The sequence below is a fragment of the Hemicordylus capensis genome, chromosome 9, assembly GCF_027244095.1.
Source record: "Hemicordylus capensis ecotype Gifberg chromosome 9, rHemCap1.1.pri, whole genome shotgun sequence".
In the NCBI taxonomy this organism is placed as follows: domain Eukaryota; kingdom Metazoa; phylum Chordata; class Lepidosauria; order Squamata; family Cordylidae; genus Hemicordylus; species Hemicordylus capensis.
The window spans coordinates 7,585,988-7,609,143 of NC_069665.1; the positions used below are offsets into that span (position 1 = coordinate 7,585,988).

The window sequence follows — 23,156 nt, forward strand, 5'->3', positions numbered from 1 at the left end:
TTTCTTACTATCTCCATATTCCAGTGCAAGTGACGGACGACCTGCTTCTCTCCTAAGCCCTCAGCCTGTGTGCCAGAAAAACTTGGGGAAGAGATCAGTGGCCAGCCCAAAGAATGGCGGGCTAGTGAGGCAAGCCTACATGTATGGATCTCTGCAAACACATCAGCTGATCTTCAGAGGTTCCACTATAAGAATCCCGTCAGCACTACTGGACCTTGAAACTGGTAAATAATGTGACTACCTCAGAGTACAAACTGCATGAAGAGAGGGGGTGGGGGAGATGTGTCCTTTCATGACTTGTGAGTTAAGCTGACTGCTTGGAAACCTTGACAGTAAGCAGTTTGTTTCCCCCCCTCCCAAATCATGAATACAGTGGTCCCTCGACTTACAAACTACTCGACATAAGTATTTTTCGAGTTACAAACGGCACTTTTAGATCCGGTTTTAGATGCGTTTTTTTCGACTTACAAATTTTTAGATGGGGTTTCCTCGACTTACGAATTTTACATGTGGTTTCCTCGACTTACGAATTTTACATGTGGTTTCCTTGACTTACGAATTTTACATGTGGTTTCCTTGACTTGCCTGCCTGTTTACTGCCTGTTTATTCTTGAAAAGAAATGTTCCTGTGCAGTTTGCAAGCCTTACTGGGGGTCTGGGTCTTTTTTCTAGGCTCCGGAACGCATTAATCCGTTCCCAATGCATTCCTATGGGAAACCGCTTTTCGACTTATGAACTTTTCGACTTACAAATGTGCATTCGGAACGGATTAATTTCGTAAGTAGAGGGACCACTGTATTCTCTTCAAGCAGTAACCAGTACTAGCACATTTTGAAACAGAGAACCCTTTTCTTTAGCTTCCTCTAGGTACCCATCAACTACATTATACAATGCAGTTTATCAGCACTTTCTTTGATTTGTCGCAAATTGTTTGCCATGTGATTGCGCACTTCAACTGTCATTTATGCAGAAATCAGATATTCCAATCTACACTGAAGATTACTTTATTACAGTCACTGACCAGAACCAACAAGCAGATAGTCATCAACAGCAAAATTAACATTTTAGTACAACAGAATAGTTATCTTAAAAATCTATATACTATGTACTCAAAGTAGCAATGCTGTACTCCTTAAAATTTTAGTTCTAATTAACATATTGAATCAACTTGCAGGCTGCCACATAAAATTTGGACATACTAAATGTTGCTGATAGATCCCAATCTGCAAGAAGAAAGGAGGTATAAAACTCAGCTGATCTGCCTGGCATATTCAGTAAAAGAGGGGCAATAAAAGTGATGCGAATATCCTGATAGTATGGACAATATAAAAGCACATGCATCACAGTTCCAATTTCCTCTGTGCCACATGGGCATTTTCGGTCAATAAGCAGAGTTTTCCCGATATCTGCTCTCAAGAATAGCAAATGAGAATGTATTAAAGCGTGCCCTCGAAAATACTCTCTGCTTGCTTACGTTGTTGGTCTGTCTTTGCCTAAGAAGCAAGCTCCTAGTGCCTCTTGCTCCAAAGAGTGTTTAAAAAAAGTCAAAAGGGGTTCTTTAAGGAGGAATAAGCTAAACTATATGTGTGAGACAGCAATTAAATTACTTCTTGTGTACATCTACCTAGTGTGTAATTATAAAAAAGAATGTTCAAAGTAACAGCAAAAGGGTACATGTTTGAGGCTAGTTAATCAATGCATTTGACTAAAACAAAACAATATAGGTGCCATCAACATGGTAAGCATTCTGTCAAAGGAAGTAAAGGATTAGCTTCCAGCTTGTCTCCTAGGAGTTAATCATTTCATTCAGAGCTGAGTGAGGCCTTGCATCAGTGTTTCTATCAATGGAATTGCTGGCAAAGTCACAGGCCTCAGCCTGGCCCGCTGGCCTATGAGTTCTGGTCCAATATGAGTGGCCTGGGCCGTAACAACAGACAATACAAAGCTGGATGGACCAATGGTCTGACTCAATTCAAGGCAGCTTCCTAGGTTTCTATGCTCCCATAAGGTATATGCATCTGAAGTAGAACATAGCTATGGTTACTGGGGTCCTAGTTCATCATATCCAACATACCCTTTACTGGCCATCCAACAAAACAAGTTGCTGACCAGCTATTTAAAGCAATACAGTTTGTAGTCACAGCTTTATCTAGTTTCCAGTTGCTGAATGCTTCCGATTCACATGCCTCCAAAAAAAAATCCCCCCCCCCAACTCTGAGGAAAATATGATTCACCAAGCAGCTTGTTCAGCATATGGAGGCACTCCAGAAAAACAAAGTCAAGCTTGCGAGTTAAAATGTCTAATCTCTTGCCTACTTTCCAAAAGAGATGGAGATCCGAGTTAGCTGATAGACCAGGATACTGAGGAGCTGCCATTTTCAGCAGCAGTGCCCTTGAATATTTTGCAAAACATTTGAAGAATGCAATGCAAATACAAACTGCAAGTGTAATGAAATGCTGTTTACAGTTCTGTCTGTGAAAAGTACACAGGTCCTTGTGCTTCCTAAATCCTATTCTGACTCCTGACTCCCAGCCCTAGATTTACTGTAGCATAAGAAATGCTTTGGGGCAATGCCCATAAAGGCTTAAGGCACAGCCAATTTCTTGGTCTAAGGTGACACAAGACTCAGGTTTTGTTAACAGCGCTGCCTCTATGGAATCTGTGTATCAGACCATCACCCAAATGACATGCATTTAAAAACTAATGTTAGAACCAGGCACAAGTCTAAAAATCCGCACATAAAGAGCCTAAGCTTGAAATGCAGCCAGCTGTCATGCTCCAATTAGGACAGTCACCGACCATACTTCCGAAAACCATGTAAGTGTGTGAAGTGAAATAGTTGGAATAAAAGCTGCATCATCTCTGAAGGGCTTTAGAAAAAATACTGAAGACATGACATCTGCCTGCGTGAACCACCCAGTCATATATAACCACACAAAGCAGACTTACAGCTTGTGTCATCTTCCAAAACACATCTGTACATTCAAATTAGTGCAGGTGTAAGTGCTAATTTCACCAAGCTGTTCTCTAAGCTTAATACACACATACAGAAGTGTAATTTGCACTAGCATTAGTATCCATGGAAGGTAAAAATTTTAGAACTCCCAGCTCAAGTCAATAAAAGAGTGAAAATCTTCCACATCACAGCAGAGAACTTAAGAGGAGTGGTTAGCTGGACTGAGACTCAACCAGTCAGTTTCCCAAGAAGTCATGAGACACCACTTATTGCTACTGGCCAAGGCGAAGAGCCATCCAGCCACAAGAGGTTTGCTCTGCAAAATGCTCCTAAGTTATAATTAGGACTAAAAGGCCAACCACATGATGTGGGGACCCCTCGGAAAGTCACATGTATAAACAGACACTGCAGAAAACCAACTGCCAAACTAGATCCCGGTAAACATTCCAGGAGGACCAAACCTCCCAAGAAAAACTATTTGCAACTATAGCTTTGTTTATAAACATCAGAGGGGCGGACCTGTGTGTTACAACTGAGGCAGCTGAATGCCTATTAAGTGGGAGTGTGGGGAAAGCAATACAAATATACATATTATGACGCTTTCAAGTGCTTCACATGTGTTATGTTATGAACTTTACAATAACCATGTAATATATGGAATTATTGTCCCCCATACTGTCAATGGAACTGAGAAGGAATGACTTGCCTAAGGCGAGACTTGAACCAAGCTGAGTTCTACTATGCTATAAACGTAAAGTGTGACGTCAAGTCGGTGTTGACTCCTGGTGACCACAGAGCCCTGTAGTTGTCTTTGGAAGAATACAGGCGGGGTTGACCATTGCCTCCTCCCACGCAGTGTGAGATGATGCCTTCCAGCATCTTCCTATGTTGCTGTTGCCCGATAGAGGTGTTCCCCATAGTCTGGGAGACATACCAGCGGAGATTCGAACCAGCAACCTCTGGCTTGCGAATCAAGTCATTTCCCCAATACGCCATTAGGTGGCTTTCTACTATGCTACAGCAGCCCCTTAAACTGCAATATGAGCAGCTGGGAGGGGTTGCTGAAGCCGTTCCCTGGGATACTTTGGCATCCAAAGCCACATCTCCCCGGCTGTTTTCCCCCTAGTGGAACTCCAAGGATTTTAAGGGGGGGGGAGCACTAAACGTCTTCCCACAACCACTTTATAAGCATCTGGCAGTTCCCAAGTTGTGCCAGTGTTAACATGTAGTTCAGTTCTGGGGATTTTTATCAACGGCCAGGTCAAACCATTTGTAACACAGCTATTAACACGGAATGTTCAACATGCAGAAAATAGCCCAGTGAGCCCACACTGATCCTAAAACACCATGTCAAGCATTTGCTTAAAGCCCACAAAGAGACAAATAGCAGGGATGAATAACTTGAGGCACTGAGGTGAAACTTGTTTCCAAAAAATGAGTGCGTTAGAAGAATGAGCAAGGACTTTAAGAGTTTTGAATTAATACGCACACAAGTATGGGCCTGGTGTACATGTGTTACCTGAACATGGTGAAAGTTCCAGGCACATTTTCCCCTCAAGAGCAGAAGGGCTCGGGGGAATTTTCAGGGAGTTCTTCAAGCCAAGACATTGTTCAACCTTTTCTCCCCACCCCACTCTTTGACACCAAGTTCCAATAACTGCATGCAGTTGGTTGTCTGTTAAGCACCCTCTGAGTCCATGAACGTTTCTACTCCATTGATTTATATTGGAGCAGAGGAGGGCCCCTTCGATTTTTACACATGCTCTGGTCAAAATGTTATAATCCACAAGGATAACATTTCTAGTTCTTTTGGAAATATACATGTTATTAATCTACTTGGTTAGCCTAGAACAAAGCTTGTATGAACTAGAACAGAGAAACAGAGGACATAAAAACTGAAAAATGAATTTTATTGTATTGAAGTGTCTAAAGTAAATATCAGTTCTGAACTTCATTTACAGAGATTATATACCAGTATGCTACTCTGATAGCCAACTTTAATTGTGCCAGTTCTAGCCTCCATCAAACTTCGGCATGGAAATATGCAAGATTTGCATAAAGGTTCTGTTGAGAAAGCACCCCAAAACACTTTTCGAAATGCTGATTAGTCAAATATTGGCATACTTTTCTTACACTATGTCCAAGCAACGCTGTGCTCTATTGCAATAGTGAAAATCAGTCTATGGAACTCTATGTTCTTGAAACCAGAGTTCTAGGAACAGCTTGAAACATGCAGCATCATGCCTAATCATAACCTTTCCTTTTTGCAATCACTACTGCAGGACTTGACAAACCCCAGTTGCCAGGGAGCCATGGCATCTAGGCTAGAATATTCCGAGGTAAAAAGTTAAAGTGTGCCGTCAAGTTGGTGTTGACTCCTGGCGACCACAGAACCCTGTGGTTTTCTTTGGTAGACTACATCTCCCGCACAGTATGAGATGATGCCTTTCACCATCTTCCAATATCACTGCTGCCTGATATAAGTGTTTCCCATAATCTGGGGAACATACCAGCGGGGATTCGAACCGGCAACCGCTAGCTTGCTAATCAAGTCATTTCCCTGCTGCGCCATTAGGTGGCTATTCTGAGGTAGAGTTATTTAATAAAATCTGTATTTGCCCCAGACAGCCCTGCTTCTGTTCTAAGTAGGTTAATTGTAATGCGGATAAGGAGAACAATTCACCCTCCTCCTCCACAATCTGTCACTAAATCTGGTAATTTTGTTAAGTGTCCATTGTCTGGCTCCTAAATTCTGGGGCTGGCTCCTACATCCAGAGGACATTTGTCAAGGCCTGCACTACTGCATAGATTTCCAGACAGTTACACTTGAAGGTTTTATGACTATTTCACAGGCTCAAATAAAATCATGGACTTCCATGGAAGGAACTATTAGCTATGCATTTAACAGAACAGAAGTGGATGTGATACTGCTGTAGCTTATGCAAATATCTAGCAAATATCAGTAGTTATATTTGCTCCAAGAGGCTGCCAGTTTTTAATGGTGTCCGAAAAGGCACAAGCTCTCTTAAAGGGGAAGAGACAATTGCATTTAGGATGGTGTCAACCCATTGTGCTGAAGACAGAAAAGGAAACTGAACACACCAAACAGGAATCTCATTCCTTTCAGCATATATACAAGACAGAGAAGCCACCATGGAAACAAAGTGTTACCGCTATTACTGTTTTATTTAGTGTATCAATGGCATTCAAGGATTACTAGAGAACCCTGGATATCCTTGGAGATTTAGCTAGGGTTCCTCAATGAGAAAGATCAGTAGTAGCAGAAAAGTTGCTCTGAAAGACAGGTAGACAGATGATCTGCTATAATAATCAACTACAAGACAATATTAGGTATCTTATACTCTGGACTTCAGCTAGTGGGATATAGCTAAATTAAGGTGGATTATACCAGTATCACCAATGGCATTCTTTTTAGACTAGAAAGCCCCATGGAAGGACAGGAGAAAGAAAGAGTATGTCTACACTACAAATTATGCAGTACTGTGCTGTAGTGGTTAGAGTGCTGGACTAGGACCGGGGAGACCCGAGTTCAAATCCCCATTCAGCCATGAGACTTGCTGGGTGACTCCGGGCCAGTCACTTCTCTCTCAGCCTGACCTACTTCACAGGGTTGTTGTGAGGAGAAACTCAAGTATGTAGTATTGTGAGCTCTTTGGGGGACAGGGATCCATCTTATTTATTTATTTATTATTTCTCTATGTAAACCACTTTGGAAACTTTTGTTGAAAAGCAGTATATAAATTGTTATTGTTGTTGTACTCTGGGCTCCTTGGAGGAAGAGTGGGATATAAAATGTAAAAAATAAAATAAAATAAATAAATAAAATGTAAAAATTAAAATAAAATGAATAAATAAATATCATAAAGTTTCCTTGAAATGATAATTTGGGAGCAATGCTGAGAATTTTTTGTTACAATTATCTACCACTATCACCTCTCACAAAATTACAGTTCTCTAGTTTCCCTAGAGAGAATGAATAACTTAAACCTGAATTTCTGCAATGCCGATTTGCCCTGAGAGGAAAAAAGGGAGTGCAACTGTCCCTGCGGGCACCGTTGCTGGTGCCTACCATTGTGTTTCTTTTTAGACTGCAAGTCCTTGGGGGACAGGGAACCACTTTCTATGTCAACCAGTGAGAACCTTTGGCTAAAAAGCTGTATATAAGTAGTCATAGTAAAATACGTTAGCAGGGTCCCATGTCCATTAGGGTTCAAGGCAAAGACAACTGGCTGGTCTCTGGGTCATCTAGGAGAGACCATATTACTCCCGTATTGAAGGAGCTACACTGGCTGCCAATATGTTTCCAGGCAAAATACAAGGTGTTAGTTATAACCTATAAAGCCCTAAACAGCTTGGGCCCTGGGTATTTAAGAGAACGTCTTCTTCATTATGAACCCCACCGCCCATTGAGATCATCAGGAGAGGTCCGTCTGCATTTGCCACCAGCTCCTCTGGTGGCTACTTGGGGACAGGCCTTCTCCATTGCTGCCCCGAGGCTTTGGAATGCACTCCCTAGTGAAATAAGAGCCTCCCCATCTCTGACAGCTTTTAAAAAGTCTTTAAATACACATCTGTTCACCAAGGCTTTTAACTGATACTGTTTTGATTGTTTTTAATGTTGTTTTAGAGCATTGTTTTTTAAAAATTTTTAAATTGTTGTGTTTTAAATTTCTTGTTTTGTTTTTAACTAAAGTTTTAAGGTTGTTTTTATCTGTTGAAAACCACCCAGACACACAAGTTTTGGGCGGTATAAAATATGTAAATAAATAAAATAAAATAAAATAAAATAAAATAAAATAAATAAAGATAAAGTGTGCTGTCGAGTTGATGTTGACTCCTGGCGACCACAGAGCCCTGTGGTTGTCTTTGGTAGAATACAGGAGGGGTTGACCATTGCCTCCTCCTGTGCAGTATGAGATGATGCCTTCCAGCATCTTCCTACATCGCTGCTGCCCGATAGAGGTGCTTCCCACAGTCGAACCAGCAGGGATTCGAACCGGCAACCTCTGGCCTGCTAATCAAGTCATTTCCCCACTGCACCATTAGGTACTACTTTCCCCCAGTAGTAGTAGCAGCAGTAAAATAAGTTAGCAGGGTCCCATGGCCACCAGGGTCCAAGGCAAGGACAACTCTTATAGACGGTACCCGCTGTTAATGCATAGCTCCAGGAAAGCTCCAGTGAGCCTGGCCACTACCCTACTGAGCATGAACCCTAGAATTTGACCCAGAAACCTCTGCAACATGCAGAGGAGTTGATGTGGATTGGCGTCCCTGAAGGCAGAAAGTTTGAAAGCCTCTGGTACAGAGAAGATGTGATGCTGCCCAACCACCCTGGGAGGCACGATTATGTTCCACAGTTGCTGGTTGCCTGCCTATTGCTCCACGGGAGCACAGCCAAGGCCCACTCCCAGATTTCATCTCCTGCTCTGGCAGAGGGGCCTAGGGCATCTCAACTGAGCAGGGACCAAAGCAGCCCCCGCCCCAGTACCTACCTTCCTCATTTCAAGGCAGCAAAGGAAGGTGCAGGGTACTGATCTGGCCCGGCGTGGTAAAAGAGCAGTATGGCTACACTTCCAGTCTTCCTCGCAACCTTGGAAATGGGGAGGTGGGCAGGAACTGCTGTACATTTGCCAGGACAACCCCCTACCAGCCTCTCTAGACCCACAGTTGGGAAGCAGTGTTACTTCCAAGTTTCCTTTCAATAGGACACAACCACATGGCATCATTCTGTCACTCACTCATCAAGGGGGGGAAACTGAAAATAGAAATATTTAGACAGTGCTCTAAAACGTGTGACCAGGAGTGGGTAACTAATGCTGTAACCACCACCCCTTGGTCATTCAACCACAAACCTCACATTCATATTTAGCTCTATGATCTGGATTTTCAGGGGTTTTTTTTTAATGCATTGCAATGGTTTCTAATTTATGTAGGGAGCTATAGATTCATGCTGCAATCTTAGCTCTAAGTTTTATTTGGCTCCAAACCCCCACTGCAGCAGAGATATTTGCAGGTCTGGAATCCAATCCTTCCCTATCCTTTTTTTAAGGCATGCATACCAACAAGTGGTTTGTGTTCATTTGGGAGAAAAGGCAAAACACCCATCTTCCCTTGGATAAAGGATCACAGCAGGATTGGGAGGGTCATATAAACAAATGTTAACACGATTGCCATCTGCTTACCCATCATGAATTAAGTAGCAACAGAACTACAACCCCACAGCGAGCAACGGTCTAACACATGACTGATCTAACCTAATTTACCTCTCATGTGGCTGGACTGATACTGGATCAGCTGATAAGCTACTGTCTGCTTTGTCTCAGCAGATCCCTACTCACAATTAAGCACCAAAGCATATTGTTTGGCCTCTGTGGAAAGAAACAGAGGAAATACCTGCTCATCTTCATAAAGAAGCGTGTGGACCAATTACTGTATTTGCAGCTCCATGAACTCGATCCAAATAGAAACTATGTCCTTTTGTTTAACCAGCCTTTCAGTTCAGTATCATGTATAAAACAAGCGTTACTCATTAAAAGGAAAACAGCCTTCTCCCCAATGACAACCACCTCTATATTTAAACTGTTACACTATAATTAACCAAAGAGCTCTCTCTCGTTTCTGTTCTGTGAACTAGGTAATGAATAACCTGTATGATTAATTCTATGAAGGAGCTCAGAACCTACCTGTACTTCACTAGAGAAATTCTACTCTCCATAAATGACAATTTAAGTCCCTTAAATAAAATCATGAATTTCCATTTGAAGAGGGTCAAAAAACAAGTGTAAGCAATATGCAGATAACTGCATGAATTTTTTGAGGTTGATAACAGAAAACAAGTTTCTGCAAGAGAGATCAGAGTTCAAATCCCCATTCATCCATGAAACTCACTGGGTGACTCTGGGCCAGTCACTTTATCTCTCACCCTAACATACCTCACAGGGTTGTTGTGAGGATAAACGTAAAGAATGTATGTTTAGGCTCTGGGCTCCCTGGTGGGAAAGTAATGTAGTAAATAAAATAAAAAACCTTTCCACCTTCAGTTGTGCCTTGAAGTGGTAAAGTGTGTCAGCTAACAAACTTAGTGCATGTATTTAAGTCAAGGTTCCTGAACACTGGAACATGGGCCTTCCTGATTTCTCCTCGAACAAATAAGATTGCATGCATTTTTAACCTCTTCCCAAGCAAAACGAGAGAAACATAATCAAGTGGATAATTCTGCCTGAAACCATTTCCCTACATTCTCTCAGGAGCTGGTCTTGTGGCAGCAAGCATGACTTGTCTCCCTAGCTAAGCAGGGTCTGCCCTGGTTGCATCTGAATGGGAGACTAGATGTGTGAGCACTGGAAGAGAGTGGAGCCACTCTGGGAAGAGCAAAAGGTTCCAAGTTCCCTTCCTGGCAGCACCTCCAAGATAGGGCTGAGAGAGATTCCTGCCTGCAACCTTGGAGATGCCTCTGCCAGTCTGTGAAGACAATACTGAGCTAGATGGACCTATGATCTGACTATGTTCTATGTAAGTCATTTCCCGCTGCACCATTAGGTGGCTATATTGGTTTTGTGGTAAAGATAACGTGTGCCGGTCAACTCAATTTCAACTCCTGGCACCCACAGAAAGCCCTGTGGTTTTCTTTGGTAGACTCCACTGAGCTTAAATCACATGGGCATACTCTTTTGTTATACGGGATGTTCTGGGACTTTCCCAACAAAACAGCCAAAGGGAAGACATTGCATCTTGCCAAGGAAAAAAACTCTTTTGTAACTAGGGGCTGGTTAGACTAGAGAGAGAGTCAGGGCCTCAGGGGATGGAGCCACTCTGGGAAGAGCCTCTAGGTTCCAAGTTCCCTCCCGGGCAGCATCTCCAAGATAGGACAAGATTGATTTATTTTTTAATAGGACAAGATTTTTTTATTGAACCAACAAACTACCAAAGCATACAGTATAGGGCTGAGAGAGATTCCTGCCTGCAACCTGGGAGAAGCCACTGCCAGTCTGTGTAGACAATACTGAGCTAGATAGACCAATGGTCTGACTCAGTATATGGCAGCTGCCTATGTTCCTAATACCTTCCTTAAAATATTGACTTTTGTAGCCTTTTAGAAGCCATTTAACCACGCAACAGCAAGACATTATTTATATTTTGTCACATCCACAGCAGCCTTATAAATAAGAAATCTACCATCTAACCAGTCTACCTGCACATACATACCCCAATGCCAGTCATTTGCAGCCTAGAAGCAAAACACAACTTTTGTAAAGCTTTCTTGTAAAGCTGGGCCAACTGGGAGATACTTATAATTTGCCACAGGCAAACGGCTATTTACGAGTCGACCTTCAGAGACAGAGTTATAAGCAGCAGCTTTGCCAAGAAGAAATCTGTAAATAAAGCCAAGACCGCACACATCTTTTGAACTTTCCTTGTGATGATTTCAGGAATGTACAAGTTGGGGAACTCACAAAGGAAGGCAATTTAGCTCAAGTCCTCATGGCCAATGAAGAACATGCTGACTACAGGGAAGGAGTTTTGTACCCCAATTTAATTCCAGTACTAGTCCAAATCTGTAAGAATAAGCTGGCCTATAGGATCTCACCAGACTACTAGACAAAAATCTAGACTCCAAGCCTTGCCCAGACTCAGAAACATTACTATTCTCAGCACTTATAACCCACCATCAACCCTCTAAGATCTCATCTGCAGTAGCCCACTAACGGAAGGAAGCAAACTCTGAAGTTTTTGTTTTGTTTTTTTAAAAAACCACACCACTTTGGCACTTGACGCTTTCCACAAACATCCACCTTTCCTTCCAGTGCCTAAAGGCAGATACCTCCCTCATCCTACCAGCCACGTCTTTCAACTTAACCCCTCTCCCCCCATACACAAAGCTTTATTTTGAACAGAACCCCAAACACTTCCCACCTAGTTTGTGTTTGCTCTTCACAGTTACCTGTACAATCAATGCAGCCAGAGATCAAATAAAAAACAGAGAACCTGCCTCTTCTCTCTCCATACCAATTCCTTAGACAAGGACTTATTAGCAGCATCTGAGATTATGTGAGAGTCAGGTGCATTAAGAAGTACTGTACCCCTCCCAGTATTCCTGCTGCAACTTCCCCTTTCTATCATCTTTCAAGAAGCAAATTTCCCTTCCACAAAGGGAGTCCATAGTCCCCCTCCACAATCACATGAGTAACCATCACTCACATGGATTAAAATCCGCTCTGTCTTGCATAAGCAAGCATGTATCAAATTAGAAGTGATGGGAAAATCCACCCTGTTTACCATCCTGACAGTTCAAGATGATAAAGATTTGGTAACTACCCTTGCTCCACATTATGTTCTCTCTGCCACAGTTGCCACAAGACTTTGTGCTGTTTTTGTGGTGACATAAATGCCTCCCTCTATCCTGAAGATCCAAGCGTTATCTTACAGCTGGCTTCCTAAGACTGTTATTCTGAGAAAACCAAGAGCAGAATTTCAGCCTACCTCAGCCATAATATTTTGCCAACTCCCTGGCATGACTCGCAGGTCTCTGTGCATTACATCTGCTAACCCCTGCTAACTTGGCAAAGAGGCACCTTTTAACGTGGTGATTCTCTTTATTGAGCAGGGGGAGAGTAACTGGCCCTATCCACCCCCAGCACAGGACCTCCAGTGACTGTTGCTGGTGTCTATCTCATGTTGCTTTTTAGACTGTGAGCCCTTTGGGGACAGGGAGCCATCTTATTTGTTTATTATTTCTCTGTGTAAACCACCCGGAGTCATTTTTGGAAGGGCAGTATAGAAATCAAATAAACAAATAATAATAAATAAACACATCTGACCACATGGCATCTGTCCCACAAAACCTTCTGCCACAACAATGCAACTCTGTGCACAATTACTTAGGAACAAGTTCCACTGTGTTCAGTGGGGCTTACATTTAGGCTGAAGTCCTACACATGCTTCTTACATGTGGGTCAGCGCCATTAAACACACTGGATTCTTCTTAAGTGGCACAACCCTACATATGTTTTCTTAGAAGCAAGCTCCAGTATTCAATGAGGTGTGTGCACTGAGAGCATCTTACATATACTGCTTACCTGGAGATGGTCCCACTGAACATAGTGAGGTTTCCTTAATTTGTTGTTTTAGAATATTTGTACCCTATCCCTCCAGTACATTATGGCACAGGGTGGGTCATAACATTAATAAAATAGAAACTACTAATACTGAAGCCACCTAATGACACAGTGGGGAAGTACCTTGCCTAGGGAGCAAGAGGTTGCTGGTTCAAATCCCCACTGGTATGTTTCCCAGACTATGTTTCCCAGACTATGGGAAACATCTATATTGGGCAGCAGCGAGATAGGAAGATGCTGAAAGGAATCATCTCATACTGTGCAGGAGATGGCAATGGTCAACCCCTCCTGTATTCTACCCAAGACAACCACAGGGCTGTGTGGGAACCAGGAGTCAAAACCGACTAGGCAGCACAGCTTTAGTTTTACTTTAATACTACTACTACCTGCCTAGAGATGTACATATCAGGCGGTATAAAAATATGATAAATTAAAGATAATAATCAAAAAAGACCAGGCTAACACACACACAAAGAATACAAAATTTTAAAAGTTTAAAATTCAAGATTACATAATTAAAAAGCAAAAACACAAAGAACTAAACCAGATGCAAGCAATCTGTTTACACATTTTTAAAGGTCTCTTCCCCCCCACCCTTTTTTTTAAAGGTGTGCATTTGATTTTTTGTTTTGACAGATCTTTCTTAAGGACTAGAAGCTCAACCCAACGCTTGTTTACTTGGAAAGCAAGCCACCATCAGACGCCACGCATCAGATTACCTGCGAGTAAACATGCCTACTTGAGACGAGGAAACCTGCTGCCCAGGGAGCATGCTTGCCTCCTGGCACGCAAAAATGCAAGGGCGCCATCCTCCGGGCGCCACAGGACTCCTGGTCGCTTCTGCCCCCCAGACACAGGTCCCCGGCCATCCACCCCGTGATACGAGGGAGCGCCCCCTCCCCACGCAGCCCCCCACCCCGCACTCCTTCCCGCCCGGCCCCCTTACCGAGCACAACCGGGGGGCCGCCGGACTTGCGCCCCTGAGGCAGGCAGCAGGCGCCGTGGGGCGAGCAGAGCAGCAGCAGCAGGGAGAGGAGGGCCGGCAGGGAGGCGCCCACCACCGCGCTCCGCAGAAGCCCCTTCGTGCTCGTCGCCCCGGCTGGCAGCACCATCCCCTCGACTGACGCCCCGGAGAGGCAAGAACTGTCCCAACACACACGCACAGCGCATGCGCAGCACCCTACGCCCACTTCGACGGCCGAAGCCTCACTAAGGCGCTCGGCGGAGGGCCCGCGGCCTATATAAAGGGAGGCTGCGAGCCAATCGGCTTCTCGCCGGCTGCCCAGGAGCCAATGAGCGCGCAGAGGGCGTTCCACTCCGCCTCTCCCCTCCCTTCTCGTCACTTACCTTCCTCTTCATCTCCTGAGGGGAGGAGGTTGAGTTCAGAGTACATAGATTTTCAAAACAGGTTTGTTTGTTTTTTTGCTTCCTTTCCACCCCATTAAACAGCCGTCCAGGCCAAGCCAATCGCAGATCGAGCCGTTGCACTCTCTCTCGCTCCCCAACATAGACTTGCAGGAGAGGCCCCGTCGCTGCCGTGAGGAATATAAAGGGTTTTGAATATTTATAGCAAAAGCTTTTTATTTTATTTATGGCATGCATAGACTACCCTCCCATGCAGACCTTTGGACAGTTTACAGACTAAATCACAACAAACAACACAATACATCATGTAAAGCCATTTAGATAACTGTAAGTTAAAAATATGAAAGAGGTGTGTGAGTAAACATCTCTTTTGTGGGTTAGCCTACGCACTTAGCATTTTAAAGCCCATCCTTAGCACTTAGAGAATGTTTGCTTGCTTGTTGATCTAGTGCATTTTTATACTGCCAGGTTATACAGTCTCATGGAGCTTTCCCAGACTTTAGGGCTAGGTTTTCTGCAAGGCTTTACTGTGAGTTCAAAGTTGCCTAAAAAACCAATGCAAAAAGTGGATTTTTTTGACCCTGGATATAAATCAGGCAGCACTCTAACGTGCAATGAAAGACCCAAATTGTGTGAAATGCTCCCCATATAACTTGCAGGGGACTTCGGGGCAGAGGTGTTCTTACCCCTGGACTTTGGGGCCAAAGTCCAGGGCCCCCAAATCCTCTTGAGTTGACACTCAAAAGGTCAGCACTCCAGCATCCTAAGTATTATTATCCCAGTAGCCTTCATTTTTACCCCTATACTGGACCTTCCAACTCTCCCAACTTTCTACCAAGCACATCCCTTCATTTCTGTTCCCTTTTGGCCACTGTGGCTGGGAATGATGCAAGTTGTAGACCCAACATCTGGGGAACGCTTGCCATAGACAAGAGATTTTGCCCGATTCATTCCATCTGGGACAGTTTGTCGACCTTTGCTGCCAAAAGCAACTACTCGGCAGCATGTGACTGGCTTAATCTGCTTGCTGAGTTCCTTTCTGTTTAACTAGCAACAGATAAAGTTGTGGAATCAGTTGTGATGATTCTTAAATTAGTCTTGTGGAAGAAAACTGCTAAAGCTCCTGCTGTCATGTGCCTTCTCCTTCACTGAGTGTTTTTAAGAAGGACCTGAAAGCATGCCTGTTTAGCCAGGCTTTTAGTTTATAGTTTTAAAGCTTCAGGTTTTATAGATTGTATTTTAAATTGTGTTACTTGTGTTAATGTCTTAATGGTTGTTTTTAGATCGTGAACTGCCCAGGGACCTCTGTATGGAGTGGTATAAAAATGTGCTAAATAAAATAAATGCAATAGGACACCGATTGTTGCTAATCTACAACGAGAACTTTACTGATAAATCCTTCAATGACATCACCCTGTCTTGGTGAAAACACCCACCCCTATGACTCGGAGCACACATGGGACTGATTTGGAGGATACTGCTCTGCCCATGCCATTGGGAAGGGGGCAAACATCCTAACACCCTTATAGCATGAACCCTTTATTGCATGGGGGGTTGTTCATTCAAAGGGCCCCTATACATGATTTCCAAGTACAACAACCCAAAGGTGTAGCAATGTTGGAGTGGGCTCAGAGACAAGATTTTAAAATGTCCCCCCCCCCATTGAAGCTCAGCTCATGAAGAAAAGAAACCTTAAATGAGGCTGAATAGTGGTAACAAAAAGCATATATATATTATATAGATAGATAGATAGATAGATAGATAGATAGATAGATAGATAGATATGCCACAACAGAACATCATCCTAAATTATTTTTTTTAAGGTATTGTATATTGTGGACGATGCAAGTCATTGAATGGTACTAGAGAAAGACATGCTTTTCTGGTAGCTCCAGGTCTTAACACCCACCTCAATTCCAGAGGATGAATACAACTGAAGGAAGCCTGGGCAGGTGCGCAGCTGGGGGAGTCAGTCATGTGACTTACCTTGGGGGTGGCAAGGCAGTGACAACTGTCACCCAGACGACTGTCTCCCTTGCCCTGTTATAGTTACGCCCCTGCAACAATCTCTGTTAGAGTCAGAGACAAAATGTGGCACAGAGCCAAAGTAACACACCCTAATATCTGTGATGTAGTTGCCAATCCAGACAATCAGGTGCCCTCCATGACAGCCATGCCCCATAGCCATGCCAACCCCAATGGCCACAACTCCACTTAGATACATGCAATTTGCGGGGGCGGGGGGGGGTTCTGTTATAAAAAGTCAAGAATCATAGACTCTAAGGAATGTGCCAAAACAAATGACAGGGAATGCCCACTACAATGCATTGTTTCCTTTCAAATGGCCATAGGAATGCATGGAATTTCCAAATGGCCACTGGGCATTCGGAAATTTCATGCGTTCCACTGCCATTTGGAAGGAACCAGTGCATTTCAGTGGTCATTCCCCATCATTCATTTTAGGATGCCTGGACACTAGTCCATCATTGGATTTGCATGCAGAAGGTCCCAGGTTCAATACCTGGCAGCATCTCCAGGTAAGTCTGGGGAAAACTCTTGCCTGAAACCTTGGAGAGCTGCTGCCAGTCAGTGTACTGTAGACAGTACCAAGCTAGATGGACCAAGGGTCTGACTCAGTATAAGGCAGCTTGCTATGTTCCTAAGACAGGAAGAATGGTAATAAAATCAATTGTAGTCCGATATTCAATGATGTAACAAACAGTTGGAATAGCAAGAGCAGCATATGATTTCCATGCAGAAAGCCGAGGGTTTTGTGTCCCTGCTGAGACCCTGGAGCAGGGGAAAGGACTTGGCCTGCAGAGCTTCACCACTGCCTAATATAGACAGGAGGGTGTTTTTTTAATGTGCATTTAAATGTACTTCTCCATTCATATTTGGTGCACATAATTGTGAATAAATGCGGAATCTGGGCTTTAATCGGCAGTCATGGAAAGATCTCTGCCTGGTCATTCCCATCTGGTTCTTCTAGGCAACACAACAGTGTTGAGTTATTGTAGGGTAAGACAATAAGCCAATGCAGGCACCAGTGCAGTCGGGCCAGTAGGAGACTCCTCCAGCTTCCCTGGAGACAGCTTCCTTAGCTTCCTCCTTGATCAGGAACTGAGCTGGATGCAGGAGCGGAGCCACCATTGGGCAAATGGGTTCGAAGAACCCAGGCCGCCACCAATCAGGGGCCACGAGTGCGGCCCCAGACACACACCCCATGTTTGACGTCAAACATGTGGGGCTTTAGTTTGGTCCCAAAATAAAGGCAGGGAGTGCCGCTCCTGGTCTCACAGCCAACGCATTGGGGCCTTTCGATCTCCCTCCCAAACAGGTCCACGCAGCCCCATTTGGGATGGAGACCACGTCCCCCGTGTCTGACATCAGATGCAGGGGTGTGGCAATCTGGACCCCTGCATCTGATGTCAGATGTGGGGGCAGGGCCAAGGGGGCTGCCATGGCGGCCGCACCTCCCTACGCTGTTGGCTGGATGAGACCCATGTGTGCAGCAGGGTGCAAACCCATACTCCCTTGCAGTAGGGATGTGTGAGTGACTGTTTGGCCAGTTTGGTTTGAATCCAATCCAGATTCGAACTGACCTGGCCCCGTTCAGCCTTGGGCTTGGCCAAACAGAGTCCAGTCCAGCCACCAAACTGAGTCCGGTCACTGAACCGGGCTGAACCAGTTCATGAGCCAGTTCGGGGATACTTGTAAATGGGACTCCTTGAGGATTCCTCAATCCCTAATCCTAAAGGGGGAGAAAAGGGGGCCTGCAGCAGTGATCATGTGAGTGTGTGAGAGGTGTGGCTCAGGAGCAACAGGCTGTCATGTGGGAGAAGGTAGGTACTATCCTGCCTTCTCCCCAGCCCCTGCCGAAAATGGTCGTGTGAATGACCTTCTTCTCTTTCAAACACTTTTCTCCTCTCGCATAAACACACCTGCTTTCTCTCTTAGTTACAGGCAGGGTGGATTTGATTTAAATCAAACTGATTTAAATCACGATTTAAATCACGATTTAAATCACGATTTAAATCACTAGCAGGGTGGATAAAAATCAATGATTTTTTTAAAAAAATCAAAAAAATCGGATTTTTTTGATTTTTTTTAAAAAATCATTGATTTTTTATCCACCCTGCTAGTGATTTAAATCGTGATTTAAATCAGTTTGATTTAAATCAAATCCACCCTGGTTACAGGTAAGTCCCCTTGCTTTAAGAGATATTACATTTAAAGCACATAGAGAGATTTCTAATTATCTCCCAACCATTAACTCCTATCAGCCAACCAGTCTGACCCACTAACTAGGCAACCTTGTCTAACCGAGGCACCGTGCTGACTTAGCACAAGATCTCTGCATCTGAGTCCTTAATTATAAGCCTTGTTAATGAGTTTTAAGACAATACCACAAGATATTAAGGTTGCCAACTCAGTCCTTTTCCACCTAAGGAATGCTTTAGTCTGTCTCTGCACACGAAAATGCAGGCCCGCACCTCAGAGCAAGGGTGGGTGGGATGAATTCTCCGTGCAACAAGCTCAGGGCACTTGACTGTTCCATCTCGCACCATCCATAACTAGGAATTTGGGGGGGGGGGGGAGAAGGGTAATAAGGAGAATTTGCTTGAGGAATTTTAACCCCAAATTCTTTACATGCTTAGGAGAAATAGAGAAAGGCTTGCACAACATCAAACTGCTGGTAGGTTGCTGTGGAGTAGTGCGGGGATGGGGGTGGAATAGGAGCGACTACTCCAGAAGTGAGATGGGTGTGGGTGTGTTGCACTGGTGATGCAATCACCATACAAAGTACAAACCAAAGAAGCTAGTTTGCTGCATCTTTGAAAAACATTTCAAATGGGACAATGCAATAACTTTTCCGATGTTGCAAGCAAGGTTCGGGACTCAGAAACTCACCCTTTCAAGCCATTGCTTTATCTGACATTGAGCAATGCACTGGAGAATATATTTTCTTTTCCAAGGAGTCTTTTAACACATCCTTCTGAAATCTACCTTGCCATTTACATGAGACCCAGCATCTCTCACAGTTCATCAACCACCTGGGTGGAAGCTGTCATGAAAAAACAACTATGTTTATTGCTGTTTGTAAAGTTTGCTTGCAAAAAGGTACATCCATTATGGGCATGTTTATTTATACTTGTTCATTTTTAAATGGCTACCCTGCTTTTCCCCCACCCCACCCCCAAGAACAAGAACTGCCTTAATAAGCATAACTACAAAACAATTGACATGCAGGAAAAGAACCCATCACTCAAGAAACAAGCAAGAAAGAAAATTCAGAATGCAACGGCAGCAGCAGAATTAAAAAGAATTCCATCCCACTTAAAAAATCTCCCATCAATCAAAGCAGAAGAGAGAACACAATTAGCAGTCAGCCAACTCTGAAAAGCCATATCTTGACCAGGGTGCTTTCCAGATGACATGCTGTTCAGCAGTAAAATGCTTCGGCTTGGCAGGAATCATTCTTAAAGCATAAATACCTTGCGCAACCCTCCTGCAATGGGAAAATACAGCTTTTTGGGTGGGACGCACATGCAGCGTTGTAGGACTAAAACACAAGGATAAAATCTGAAAGAAGGCATCGGAAATGTGAACGGCACCTTGCTGACAGTGCAGAGACTGTGATGTTGAAACACAGGGAGTATGGAAGCACACGTAGTGGATAGTAGTGACACTGTTGTGGCATGTAATCTGGAAAGCACCCAGGCAACAAAATCAATATAAAGATACACCACGGAGGCTTCCCTTATCCTTCAAGGGATGATCCAGATTGTATTCTCATGTATAGGTTCTCCCACTGCACCTCGATGAGCAGAGGAACTCAGAGCAGGACTATAAATATTGATTACTATCGGGGGTAATCAATATTTATGAGGTACAAATACCAGGCTCAAACTATCATCCTTTTTGGACACATTATGCGAAGACCCGCCTCCCTTGAGAAGTCCATAATGCTGGGGGAAGTTGAAGGAAAGAGAAGAAGAGGATGACCAGCAGCAAGGTGGATGGACTCGATTACGATAGCAATGAAGGCACCACTGAGAGACCTCAAAGGCCAAGTTGAAGACAGATCATTCTGGAGAGAATCTAGCTATGTGGTCGCTAAGAGTCGACACCGACTTGACGGCACTTAATCAATCAATCAATCAAGGTACAAGCTGGCCAGAAGACGGACAAGGCTGGTTAGCAGAGTAGGCAGGGGTCGGAGCCATGGGGTTCTGGCAGTCTAGCAGAAGACTCAGACAGTTGAGCTGCAGAGAACACAGCTGCTAGGCACTTCAAAGAGAGCTGAGCCAGCAGCTTTTCTTCTTCTTCTGTCTGGGGAAAGTTACAAATTAGGAACTAGGCAGGTCCCATAATCACCACTTAGAGTCAAACAGACATATGACAAGCAGCCATAATCTTTCACATAGCCAAGAGGCTCAAAGGAAGAGGAGATCTCATCTGCAAGCATGAGTTGTCGCCTATGCTGAGCAGAGTCCACCCTGTTTGCATATGAATGAGAGACTACACATGTGTGAGCACTGTAAGATATTCCCCCTTAGGGAGTGGAGCTGCTCTGGGAAGAGCATCTAGGTTCCAAGTTCCCTCCCTGGAAGCTCCTCCAAGATAGGGCTGAGAGAGACTGCTGCTTGCAAACTTGGAGAAGCCACTGCCAGTCTGTGTAGACCAGACTGAGCTAAATGGACAGATGGTCTGTTTCAGTATATGGCAGCTTCCTACTAAGTTCTATAAGATCCACAGAACCAAACTCCAGATGTCCTTCTTTTCAAAAACTGATTGCAGCAATGGTGTCAAAATGCCCACTGGACAGCAATAAATAAATAAATAAATAAAATCACCTGTTGTTCATTACTATACACTGCACAACCACAGAGGACATGATGTACTTTCTTTGGAACTCCACAGAAGGCACATAGGTCATCCTCTCTCTTGCCAAGCAAATAAAGCTTATCATAACAGCTTGGCTGAAATGTTACTGAGCTTTAAAAAAGCAACAGGTCTCCACCTCTCTCCAGGCTTAAACCATAGCAGCTGGTTCTGGCTCCGAACCCTCCTCCTGAGTAGACCTTTCCTGGTCTATGCACCGAGCAGCTAGCCTTGTGCGCCTGTGGCATTGCTGGAACACCCCCCCCCCGGCAGGGTCTGCCACTGGGATCTGTCTTGGCACTCTGGTGTTGAGGGAGGTGGCACTCTCCTGGGAGGGAAACCCCCCATCCGGGTTTCTGCTTGATCTGCATCCCATTAGGGATGTGTGGACAGGTTTGATGTTGAATGTGTTTGATGTCAAACCAGTTCGGTTCGACTCTACGGGGTCGAACTGAACCACCCTGTTTAGTCTGACCCCGGACTGAACACCCCCACTGCCCCCACCCTGGGGTGGTTCGTGAGGTTTTTTTTAAAAAATAGATTTTAAAAAAACTTACCCCCTCTAGGGGAGTTGTCCAAGGTGGTGGTGGGGGGTTGTCCACGGAGGTTCCCCCTTCTCCCGCCAGCCTCTCTTATGCCATAAATCAGCTCTATGGCCACTCTTCAGCCTTTCCCCCTTGGTGCGGCTGCCATTTTGGAGGCCGCTGCATCAATAGCTCTCTGCGTTATGGCATATGGGAGGCCAGTGAGGGGGGGGGGACCTCCACGGACCCCCCCCCACACACACACACACCGCCTAGGACAACTCCCCTGCAGGGGGTCATTTTAAAAAAATTCCAAAAAACCCCCAAACCCTCACATCCCCCCCCCGGACCGAACCGGACTGGGGGGGTTCGAGGGGGTGCCAGACCAAACTGGCCCAGTCCAGTTCGGGTCCAGTTCGGACTCAGACCAGACCAGCCGGTTGTGTGCAGACCCCTACATCCCATATGGCTGTGCTGGGAACAGGGCTTTGATCTAAGGCAGGGCTCCACACTCATCATCCCCAACCACAGTGGCCAGTAGTCAGGGATGATGTGAATTTAGTCCAAATTGCGCAGGCAGGCCAAATCTGTGCAGCCCTGAGCTAAGGGCTTTACTGTCTCGGAGTCCATAATGGGGCTTGTAAGGGGTTCCTCCATTATTCCTTGTTCGAGATCACTGCAGGGGAGGGGGCTCTGGGTTGGGGGCCCTATGTGTGTGTGTGGGGGGGGGTCCCTGTCTAGTTTGGTTGGGACGACAGATGGCTTGGCAACTGGAATGGAAGTATCCGGGTGCTGCTCTGTAGCCTCGGTTCCTTGCGTCCCACTGAAGGAGAGCTGGTCTTGTGGCAGCAAGCATGAATTGTCACCTTTGCTAAGCAGGGTCCACCCTGGTTGGCATTTGAATGGGATAGTGCATGTTTGAGCATTGTAAGGTATTCCCTTTGGGGGACGGGGCCACTCTGGGACAAGCACCTGCATGCTTGCATGCAAAAGGCTCCAAGTTCCCAGGCAGCATCTCCAAGACAAGGCTGAGAGAGACTCCTGCCTGAAACCTTGAAGAAGCCACTGCCAGTCAATGTAAACAATACTGAGCTAGATATTAGAAGGCAGCTTCCTGTGTTCCTAACTGTAAATAAACCAAAGACTACAGTAAGACTGTAAACCTCCAATGATCTCTCCGCCAAAGGAAACCAGAATCCTAGTAGTGCTGTACCTGTGGAACTCCTCACCACTAGGGGAAGTGACAAGAGGGCACATGATGATGATGATGATGATGATGATGATGATGA

General features: G+C 44.7%; 1 protein-coding gene across 2 annotated transcripts in view; it reads right to left on the reverse strand.

Moving 5' to 3' along the window:
• PLA2G15 (phospholipase A2 group XV) overlaps positions 1-14,579 on the reverse strand; it is a 30,830-nt gene extending 16,251 nt beyond the window's left edge. The window contains exon 1 of one of the 2 annotated variants that reach the window (XM_053271245.1): positions 14,441-14,579. In XM_053271245.1, the coding sequence (XP_053127220.1) occupies positions 14,441-14,486 (46 nt within the window). In that variant the 5' untranslated portion in view covers positions 14,487-14,579. Of the gene's footprint in view, positions 1-14,039; positions 14,304-14,440 lie in introns of those variants that run through there. The other variant, XM_053271244.1, reaches the window with a different exon arrangement.
• Positions 14,580-23,156: the final 8,577 nt, after the last annotated feature.